This window comes from Nothoprocta perdicaria, unplaced genomic scaffold (assembly GCF_003342845.1).
Source record: "Nothoprocta perdicaria isolate Ctin4 unplaced genomic scaffold, notPer1 scaffold_74, whole genome shotgun sequence".
Classification (NCBI taxonomy): domain Eukaryota; kingdom Metazoa; phylum Chordata; class Aves; order Tinamiformes; family Tinamidae; genus Nothoprocta; species Nothoprocta perdicaria.
The window spans coordinates 1,026,069-1,037,592 of NW_020456021.1; the positions used below are offsets into that span (position 1 = coordinate 1,026,069).

The following is an 11,524-nucleotide window of genomic DNA, read 5'->3' on the forward strand; positions in this document are numbered from 1 at the left end:
TGCAGGCACAAAAAAGAATAGCTACAATTGAAATAAATATAAACTATTCCATTTTATTTGATGTCCAAAGACACATTGTCTCACTGTACATCATGCTTCGGAATTAAGTAGGGGAGAGGAAGTATTCACGGGGAATGTCTTTATTTAAAATAAACAAAAAAAATAAAACCAAAAACCAGTCCCTCCCCCCTACATACCCCCAAAAGGCAGGTGCCTTCTCCTTCACCGTGGAAAAAGAGCCCGAATCACCCACGTGTGCAGTTTTGTAAGCAACACTGTTCCAGTTTGTTTGGCTAAGTACACATGTAGAAAGACCGTACAACCACTGCATTAAAAATGCCGCGGTGAAACCTCAGCTGAGAGGCTTCTCCTCACTTGTGCCTCCTCTCCGTACGTTACTTCTCTCCAGCGGGATACCCGGTGYGGCCGCTGGCGCCTTCACGGCCCCTTCACATTCTTCCCGGCCCTCTGTCCTGCCTGCATCCTGCAGGACTCGGGCTCGCAGTAGCCGGGTGGGCCGGGCGGGCCAGGCGGGCCGGGAATGCCGGGCTGGCCGGCCACCCCCGGGCGGCCCCGCTCGCCCTCCCGGCCTTCCCGGCCGTAGCTGGCTTTTCCGGGCTCACCTGCAAAAGCAGTCGMAGGCACCAGGTTGGCAGCAGGACTTAAGCACATGTGTAGCTTAACCAATGGGCCTGCTCTTCAGCTGTACAAAAACTTCCTTTTTAGCTGTACAAAAATTCCCTTTTTCCTGCTCACAGTGGCTTCCCCAGAAAGTTGCCCACTCAGAGGGATATATTTTCCTCTAACAGAACCAGCTACATCAGGCTAAATTCCCTCCAGTCACCCTAGCGCAGACCTACGGCTGCAAGGAGCTATGCAGCACAACCGGCTGTTGATGTGCGTGAAGGAGTAGATGCTCCTCACTATTTCAGAGTTACATTAATGCTTTAGAAAAAAGCATACCATGAATTTACTTTCCCCTCGGATCAGTCAGGGAACAATTGCTGAGCACTAAAGTATCTTTATTACTTCTAAAGCCCCAATGAGGGGATGGAAAAAAAAAGTAGTTCAGTGAGGATCCTTCTAATAAAGAGCACTGAAATATCCTAGATATCAGTGTGTACTTAACTGAAACTGTTGTCTTTCCTCCAAACAGAATAAACTTTGAGAACTTATGTCTGAATATATTCAGAAACAGGCAGCACTCAAGGGAAATACTTGTTTATTTTCATTCACTGGCCGCTAGAGGACAGTTGTGCTGCATTTACCAGCAAGAATCTGTTCAGGGACTCCTATTCCATAACACTTAACGCTTACCACAAAAGTACAGGAGAAATTATACCAGTGTCCTAAATTATAAATTCAGAGTTTCTGAAAACTCTTGTGGCTGCCAGAGAGACAGCCTGGGTATCAAGACTTTATTTTTTAATTATTGCTTTTTTAAAAATACTTTGTACACTATTTTCCTAATTTTGCTCCATAGGGTAAAGTGGTGGCTCTTTAGTAAAAGAAAAACTTTTAATTGTGTTTTGTGACTGTGTAATTATGTGCAAAGTAAAAATTTGGTATTTATTGCTTAAGGAACACCTTTCAGATTTTTAAAAGAGCTTAAAATATCAATTCTAAATGCATTTTTTACTCTGCATCTCTTCCTCCTCTAATCCATCCTCACCCATTTATATTTACCTGGAAGACCTCTTGGTCCAGGATAACCTTTCGGTCCTCTGCCTGGAAATCCTCTTTCTCCTCTTTCTCCTGGTTCACCTAAAGCAACATCAAAAAAATATATATGATTTACAACCTGCCACACATGTTATCTTCAATATATTTTCTCTCAAAGGTGAGCAACTGATTAGCAGTGAACTCAGGTACCTGTTTATATTCTGCATATTCTCCTACAGATACCCTGAGTCACATCCTTGCGAGACATTTGCTTGGTTTGGAATTTTTTTAAACTCAGAGGAGTTATACTTGGACATATTGAAACAAAACTTAGGATTGGGCAGTATATATGCCATATAAATAGTATATATACCACATAAAATACGTGATAGGCTGTATAACAGAAAGCAACTAATCTCACGAAACCACTTAAGCTATTTTGGATCACAGCCTTAGGTAGCTGGCAGGGAGCTTTTGCAGGGGTCTGTGAACTCAGCTCAGAAATAAAGATTCTCAAGTGCTGCTTCTCAAGATAGTGCAGGGAAGAAAAGACCAGCCAGCCTGCACAGCATTTTGTTTAAACCACATAAGATGTTCCCAAATGTGAAGCAAAGGCCTTTTGTTCTCCTTTGGCTGGTATTACAGGGACCTTTCTTCAGTGGATGCCTAGCTTTTCTTCACACTCATTTTTGTGTTGCTCAAACAAGAAGTATCTTAGTAAGAAAAAGGTTTTTTTATTGTTAGTTGAAGAGTTCAGATTCTGTTCATTGTACACATGCACCCTGAAAATTCATATATTTACAAATATATATTTACAATATAAATATATATTTACAAATATATATTTACAAATATATATTTACAAATACACTATGTAAAATCCTGGGATTTTTTTTGTTTGTTGGTTGCTTTTCTGTGGGTTTAAACCCACAGGTATAAGCCCAACAACATTTGAGAGAGCTTTATTTTGAACCTCTACACTTTCTTGTACTGCACAAATAGCTGTCCTATGGACAGTATAGTGAGGAAAGTTTGAATAGCCTATCAGATTGCCTAGTGTCAGAAGATGAGAGAGCCATTTGAAAAGATACACAAGAGAGTACAAAACTCTGAGTTTCAACTGAAGATGCTCACAGGACACTAGAGGAGGCATCTCTAGACTTCAGAGTAAAATCTACCTGTCCAGTCAGCATGAAGACTACATCAATCTCATCTCTTCTCCACCAGAGCCACTGAATGTCATGTTACCCAAACAGACTTCTACAGCTTCCAGGTTTTCAAGTCTTTCCAGCCCTGCTGTTGTTACTGTTAATCACTGTTCCTGTGCATCTTTTCCTGCACATATTGCACCATGTTCCTCTGTATCTGATCTTCATCATATCCATCACACATGTTAGACATCACACATGTTAGACATCACACACACTACTCTCTTAGTAATCCTCCTCTCTCAGAAACATCCCCAAATAAAAGTCCGTTCATCTCCCTGACCTCTGTGGAACTCTGGTAGCTACCAGGAATTCAAAATGAATCACTAATTTTGTTTCAGGGCACCTGTCAATCTTCATGTGCCTCATACACCATGAAACACCGCGCAGTTGTCAAGATCTTCATAAATAATGTAATCCAAGCTTCATAAATAATGTAATCCAAGTCTTTTAGTGAGGTCTTTCACCTTGAGTAATACTACACGTGTATCAGAACAGCAGCAGCTTATCCATTTCAAACCAGTTTTTGTCCAGTAGTGAAATACTGTTTCCATCTCCCAGCTCATTGCTGCCTAAATCAGAATGGTCTTTAGAGTCTGTAAGGTGTATATAGAGTGCTCACAGAATGACAGAATCACAGAATCACAGAATCTTAAAGGTTGGAAAGGACCTCTAGAGATCATCTAGCTCAACCTTCCTGCTCAAGCAGGGACACCCAGAGCATGTGGCACAGGATGGTGTCCAAGGGGGCTTGGAAGATCTCCAGAGAAGGAGACTCCACAACCTCCCTGGGCAGCCTGTTCCAGGACTCTGGCACCCTCACAGGGAAGAAGTTCCTCCTCACCTGGAGATGGAACTGCCTGTGTTTCAGCTTGCACCCATTACCCCTTGTCCTGTCACTGGCCACCACTGAGAACAGCTTGGCCCCCTCCTCCTTACCATCTCCCTTCATGTGTTTATACATGTTAATAAGATCCCCTCAGCCTTCTCTTCTCCAAGCTGAATAGGCCCAACTCATGCAGTCTCTCCTCATATGAGAGATKTTCCAGTCCCTTAATCATCTTTGTTGCTCTCCACTGGACCCTATCTAGGAGCTCCACGTCCTTTTTATACTGGGGAGCCCAGAACTGCACCCAATACTCCAGGTGCGGCCTCACYAGAGCTGAGTAGAGGGGCAGAATCACCTCCCTTGACCTGCTGGAAACATCCTCCTGATGCAGGCCAGSATCCCATTGGCCTTCTTGGCCACRAGGGCACACTGCTGCCTCATGGTTAACTTGGTGTCCACCAGGACTCCCAGGTCCCTCTCCATGGAGCTGCTYTCCAGCAGGTCAACCCCTAATTTGTACTGATGCCTGGGGTTATTCCTCCCCAGGTGCAGGACCCTGCACTTGTCCTTATTGAACCTCATGAGGTTCCTCTCTGCCCAACACTGGCTGAAATAACTCCATTATCTTAATCTAGTCATTTTAGCTGCACTGAAGCCCTTACAGACAGCTCCTCACCGCAGTCATCTTTAAGTTTTTACTTCTGCTGGGGGGGGAGAGGCGGGGGTGCTCTATACGTATAATTTTTAAAATACGAACAAGAGTATAGCTGCTTTCCTGAATCATGTTCAATATGTCAGATCACTTTTTTTTATATCAATTCTTGTTGCTTCTAAAATAAGAATGTAGATTATACTATGCTAAATTAACACGCCAACAAATCTCCAGCAACAAAGAAGCTGAAAAYTTCTTTTTATTCTAGAACTTCTCTCATTAAAAGTTTTCTGGTTTTACTTTCAAATAGAACTTGAGACAAAAGCAAATATCCTAATCTGGCTATAGGCCAGCCTTGTGCAGAAGCACAATTTTTAAGTAAAACTTTCCTTCAAGAAAAGGAAACAAACCCATGGCTGAATAGAAACAGTAACACACACATAGTGCTTATCAGACTCTGCAGAAAAATCTACTGTGTAATCCTTTGCAGGGATATAAACCCTTTCACTCAGAAACAAGAGATTAATTGAGTATTTTTTTTCTTTTTTTTTTCTCATGTAAGGTGAATCTTAGTATGGATTTGTTCTTTCCAAASAGTCAGTAGGTGGTGATCCTCTGCGCAATAATGGTGAAGTTAAGAACGACTTGTTTTCTACGCCAAAATGACAGGCAAAGTGTTATCAGTCACTTACAATGTAAGAGAGGGGCCAGATGTAGAAGGACAGACTTGAGTGAAAGTATCTGAGTGTTTTGTTATCTTTTGGGATTGTCAGTCTAGCAGAAGGGAGATTCACATCTGGGCTGAGAGGCCAGAGAGAGAATCATGGCCCAAACTTCTCTGGAGTGTAACCACAAACCTCAAAAGTGCATAAGAGGGAGAGCTAATATTAGGAAATCTTTTCTGCTTCCTATGAATATGAAAGTAAATGAAGACAGATGCCTCTCCTTTCTCCTATTGGGTAAGTGATTCATTACAAAGGATAAAATTATAAGTGAGTCTTTGAGGCTGAACTAGCATATCCTTTAGTCACTGTGGCAACTAAGGCAACAGTTATGGCCTAAATACCAAATTTAGGATTTTGTGCGGGGGCTTCACACATATGAACCATCCCACAGTCTGTGAACCATAAAAAAAAAAATCTTTTCAGGGTTCAAGTCATGCAAAAGGAGTGCTGGAAATGCCTAGCTCAAAGGATCTATAGGGTTACGTCTCTGGAGCTCAAAGGATTTCTAGGGTTATGTCTCTGCACCTCTCTGCTTCCGACRACCAGTGCTGGCAACACAAGCTGTAAATTGTATTGCGTGGTCAGAAAGACTGTGCGATTTTAAACCAGGAACTTAAATATAGATTCCCTCTTGCACAGAAAGGAGTTAGTTGTAGAATGTGGAAAGCTTAAGGTCAACTTTGGTTTTAATACGGCTAGTATGCGAGACTGCTGAACTATGTTTAAATATGACGTGGTTCTGCACTACAAGGAGAGCATTTACGGGCACCAGCTGAAAGGCAGCTACAGAAATTCTCACCTTTAGGACCTTTACGACCAATTTCACCAGGGGGCCCCTTCAGACCAGGCAAGCCACGAGGTCCAAGCTGTCCAGGAAAGCCGTTTTCCCCAGGAGGCCCAGGAGCTCCTGGTGGCCCAGGCAGGCCCGGCAGCCCTGGAGCCCCAAATTCTGGCCTCCTAAGACTGGCTGCCAGCTGACCCAATTGCTCTGCAATAAACAGCAAGGCAGAATTAAGTAGTAAGTGCAAAATTATGGAAAAATTCCCAAGCATCAGAGACCACAAAAGAAAAATCTCTATTTGATGTGAAGCAAATACTCTGCTATGGAAAGTGACAGGTTACAACACACCACTTTCCCTAGGTAAAATGGAGGTAGAATAGGTAGGAAATAGGTGGAAAGAGGACTACACAGAAGATTATTATCTTACTCAGTGCTTTCAGTGACACACTGTGCAGGCATGCTCTCAAGTTTTCACTCTGAACTCAACATCTTCCAGATGTTTGGAGGTTTATAGTTTATTTAGAAAAGTAATTTATTTTAAAATAAATGTATTATTTAGAATAAACCAACAATAGTAATAATTATTATTATAGAAATAAACTTCTACTACTAATAAACTAATTTAGAAAGAAACTAATAAAATAAAATATAGTTTATTTAGAAATGTCCTTATAATTTGAATTTAGTTCAAAGAGCCCTTATTTTCAGAGGAAAAATCCCTTATATTTGTGTTTGTGAACTCAAGTTTACTTGAGTTGACATTTTATATCAATTGTTTTTACTTCAAGTAAATCTGCAGAAGCTTTGCTGTAGKCAATCATCAGCTTGTCATTCCTTGGAACAGAGGCATGCCTTAGAAACAGCTTTTTCTGGACAGAGCCATACACAGTTTCAGGTAATATTTGCTAAAAAGGTATGTTTCACTTGGCAAGATTTGCTCTTTTAACGTGTGTCCTCACCCAAGAAATATTAACATAGGCAGGAGCACAGGATTGCAAACAAGAGGAGCCGGAGCTGGGCCAGCAGACAGCTGAGGGCTCCAGCAGCAGCCGGGCACATCTGTGGCCAGAGGCCGCTGAGGAGTTGGACTGCAGCTAAAGCTGRCTTCAAACTTAGGGTACTCGCTTGCATATATTTATATATATGTCTATATGTATGTTAGTATGCATATGGACAATGTTAGGGCTCTCAAGAGAGATGCAGTGAAGATGGCCTACATTTTTCTCACGTCCTTGTGCTCACTGCTAATTCTAATGGTTGTGAGGAAACTCAAGCACCACATCCGATATCTCTATAATCCTCCTCAATATTACTGTGCTTTTCAAGAGGCCACTTTCAAAGATTCTTTTAATGGATCCTTCCTCCTTCCCTCCCTCCCTCCCTCCCTCCCTCCCTCCCTTCCTTCCTTCCTTCCTTCCTTCCTTTCCTTCCTTCCCTTCCTTCCCTCCTTCCCTCCTTCCCTCCTTTCTTCCCTCCTTCCTTTCTTTCCCTGCCTTCTTCCCTCCCTCCCTCCCTCCCTCCCTCCCTTGATAGAAAACGGAAGATGTTCTCTGCCAGAATAACTCAAACTGAAATAAAAAAAAATACCCTTTTGGGCAGTATCAGGAACAGTGATTAGTACTGAGAATTTTTAAATTAAATCATGAGCAGCAATATTATTCTGCTAAGCTCTTACAAAGAAATAATATCCCAAAGGACATCTACAGTAGCAAGTCCAGAAAAGGTCTCTTTTGTGCTTGCAGGACAGCATAAAACTGTAAACTCAGTAAATTCCATGCACCCAACTGTAATAGAAAAAAGTGAGGTGTGGATATCATAAAAGAACTGAACAAATGCAATTAGGGCTTTGAACATCTGCCTGTTGTTTTCATTTTATGTTATGTTTTTATCTATAGACAGTGTCAGTCTACCCTGTTCTTTTTACATATTTTGTACATTTTTTTTTTGCTGTAATCTGATAATGAATAAGGACAAATGGTAAGAGCAACTTTCAGTGAGTCTATACAGATTTATCTATTTAAACATAGGAAATAGTTTGCATATAAAATGTATTAATCATTTAAAAACACTATGGTCTGGATATTGCAACTGTGGAATCAAMAGGTGATTCAATGAGCTGTGCAAGGGGTATAAGAAATAAACTAATTCCTCAGTATTTACACTAACCTGTGAGAAGACCATCTGCCAGGTGCCCCTGTTTAAGGGGCTGCAATTCAGGGAATGTGGGAAGATGATGAACACAGCCTTAGAGTATTCTGATTTAAATGCACAATAAAATTTTAATRCTTCTTAGCACACTTACCTTGCATGACTCTCATGCAAACCTGCTTAATGTGCTGATCAGTTGGTTCTTTTCCCTAGGGTTAAAAAAGCAACATTTAAAAAGAACCCAAAAAGCAGTATCAGTGTAAATGCTGGTTAAAGCAAGCTGTTCAAATCCATGCAAAATCTACTGCCACTGCATTCCATTTGATTAGTTCATTTGATTTTGGTAGGTACTATGTTTGCCTGATACACCCACTTATGAAAAATGGTAGGTGCACCCTGCAGTAGCGCAGGTGGCACCAGAAAGRAAAAAGCAGAGCTGAACTGAAAGCAGAGGACCAAAAGTCCTACCCAAAGAGACCCCTAAGACTGTGCTGGTGTAGAGATGTGTCTCTTGCAAGGGACCAGGTGCTTCATGGGCTGCTGTGGCATTCAGGTTCATGCTTGCACGTGCGTGTGTGTACGTGTGCACTTGGGCACGTGGGGCTTGTGATCCTGCAAAACGAGTGCTGCAAGCGGCAGCCCAGAGCCCAAAGATGCCCATAACCTGAAAATGGTACTTACAGCTGGACCCTGGCTGCCCGGCAGGCCTGGGGCCCCCTGTTCCCCCTGCAGGCCGCGCGGCCCCGGCGAGCCTCGTGGTCCTTCCATGCCCGGCAGCCCCCGGATCCCCTCTGGCCCRCGGGAACCCGGCTCTCCAGGGTTACCCACCTGACAGTAAGAGAGAGGAATTTCAGAAGATTGCATCATTGCCAAGCAAGGCATATGTTTTTGTCTTCATGATCATGCCCTGTATTGTACATACATATCTTTTTTTTCATAAATACACTSTCATCTATAAAAGCAACAAAGAAAGAGAAGGAGGAGAATAAAATCTAGACGGTACTTATTGCAATGAGTAAAACACCTATTCTTTCCTTCTGACCATAAGAGTTCATTTGTTCCCAGACAAATTGCACAAAGAAATGGAAAGTCAGGGTGTGAATTTCCAGACTCTGCAATAATGGGTGGAATTTCTTTTAACTTCAGCAGGAGCAATATTCCATAATACACATGTATTATTTCCTAGCGGCTCTTTTGTTGTTTTGGGGTAGAAGTCTGCAGAAATCTAAAGCTAAAAATCGGTATTATGCATTCATTACATATAAAAATCAGTATTATATAAACTGCAAACTCAAAATCGTAAGAAAACCTTCCATTAAAATCGTTTTGTTGTAAATAAGCATGGTCATGTATCTTTTCAACTGCTAAAAGCAAAAGCTGTAAAGATGTAAAGATTAACTGGAAGCACAGGGGGACCTATGCCAACCTCAGCTCTGGACCACTTTCAATAGACATCACTGTAGTGATTGACAGTAGTTCCAACAGAAAAGAAAAATGAAAAGAAAAAAAAAGAAGTAGCTCACTACACAGCTACAACTTCCCCAAAATACTGGAGAAGAAAGTAACATCCAACTCAAGGTGAAGTTCTTAAACGTGGCAAGCCACCCAGCTGTGGTAACAGTTCCACATGATGGAGCCACATCAGTCCCATCCMTGCTGCATCTCAGGCAGCTACCTGCTGGTCTTCTCAGAAGGAAATGGGAAGAAAATGCTTTAAGAGATGTATGAATAGGAGAGCAGGGTTCCCTTTGTGGACTAAACAGCAAGGAAGTCATCATATCTTCYTTTGAAATTTGGCGAGTTATCAGGCTCTTTGGTGGATCACTCTTCCTTATGTGTGCACTCGCTAGGAAAAGCATTCTAGGATCTAGGAAAAGGATTCCAGAATTTTAAGAATCCGGGGAGTAAAAATGCAGCCTTCCCCTCTAATACATCTTTTCCATCTCCACGTCCTTCCCTTGAGATCCTGATTCCCAGTAACCACTTTCTAGCCTGCATGTGCTTCGCCCCAAAGCCGCGCTGGCGGTGGAGCGGCAGGCGCCACGCTCCTGTTACAGGCGGGCTCTGCTGAGCTGCTCACGTTACAGCCCCAGCTGCCAGCGGCCACAACCACCACGCTCCTCAAGGACTCAGAAGTAAAAGAGGGCATTCAGCTCTCAAGCTTTATCTTGTGTGGCATACAAGTTTTTACGCACCTCCCTCATCAAAGGCATCGTTTTGTTATCTTCAAAAAAAGAGGAATCTGGGCCAGAAATACTTCAGCTTTCAGCAACAGGGCAGTCCTGCTGCCAGCTTTTTCACAGCATCAAGATTACAGGCTGAACACAGCCCCTGTACTGGGACTCCTTCGAGGCAACACCTCTGCAGCACAAAGGGGCCATTCATTTCTGCAAAATGAGGTGGCCAGAAAACTGCTGCTGAAGGCTGCTTCTCTTCCAAGGAGCTTGGGATTCAGGAGGTGAATTCCTTTCGAAAAYGGATTAATTTTAATATTAGAGGTATTGAGGAATTAAAAAGAAGAAATGTTGTGGGARCTCATTTAACTGAGGTTTGTAAAGACCTTGTTACTTGCATTCTCCTTCTTACATCAGAACAAAACATCTATCTGACATATTAGAGTTCAGTAGTTCTAGAACATTGTAATTCATTGTACTTACAGATCCCTTTGCACCTGGTAATCCCATGTCACCCTGAAAAAAAAAAAAAAAGACAAACTGCATCAAAAGAGCTTATAGATTATTATACACAAAATAAAGKCAATAAACCTAACATACTTCTTCAGTTTTAAAAAATTCAAGCATTTAGCACTAAAGGYACTCGTTGATTTAAGTAAAATTACACCTCAAAATAATTAAAATTCATTCAGAAATAAAATTTAAGTTTCTGTTTAATTTGGGAATTATTGTTTTCTTTAAGATTCATTTCTCAAAAACACTTTTTAATGCAGAATTAAGGAAGTCTAAGAAGTCTCTGTTCCCAGGCTCCCAACTCCCAGCTTCCAGTAACCTCATGACCCTTTATCATTTGACCAAGAATAAGTCTTGCTATTCAGAAGCTTTCAATCTGAATCGGAACAAAAATAATACTTTGATGAAAAGTTTTGTAATCACTATGAAACAGATTAATTCATCTCCTGCACCACAGTGCACTTGGAGAGATTTCAGAAAATGTTGTCCCTCCAGCTCCTAGATGTCACTGGTGAAATAATGGGGTTCTAGGAGCCAGAAAAGCCACTTCTTTTGTTGGGGAATGTGTCATAAGTGAAAGGGAAACAAYTCATCAGCTCGAAAACAGAGTAACCACCAGCACATTTGGACAACTCCTACAGTTGCTTCGTTGGAGCCCCACTTGCTGTGTCACTGGACATCTAGCTCACTTTGGCTGTTACCTTAAAAACATTTTTAAATTGCAGAGTGTAGGAAAACAAAACAAAACAAAAATAGTGTTTCTTTCTAGTACGTCCCCTGGTAGTAAATAATATCATATTTTTTTAGTAGATAGCCACTAACTTTCTCTTGA

The 11,524-nt window shown here is 41.7% G+C and overlaps 1 protein-coding gene across 1 annotated transcript in view; it reads right to left on the bottom strand.

The window, feature by feature from the left end:
• Nucleotides 1-224: 224 nt before the first annotated feature.
• Nucleotides 225-11,524, bottom strand: part of COL9A1 (collagen type IX alpha 1 chain) — a 59,382-nt gene continuing 48,082 nt past the window's right edge. The window contains exons 33-38 of the mRNA XM_026051267.1: nucleotides 10,663-10,695; nucleotides 8,687-8,833; nucleotides 8,160-8,214; nucleotides 5,876-6,064; nucleotides 1,687-1,764; nucleotides 225-623 (exon numbers count right to left, since the gene is read on the bottom strand). Coding sequence (XP_025907052.1) covers nucleotides 439-623; nucleotides 1,687-1,764; nucleotides 5,876-6,064; nucleotides 8,160-8,214; nucleotides 8,687-8,833; nucleotides 10,663-10,695 — 687 coding nt within the window. The 3' untranslated portion in view covers nucleotides 225-438. The remainder of the gene's footprint in view (nucleotides 624-1,686; nucleotides 1,765-5,875; nucleotides 6,065-8,159; nucleotides 8,215-8,686; nucleotides 8,834-10,662; nucleotides 10,696-11,524) is intronic.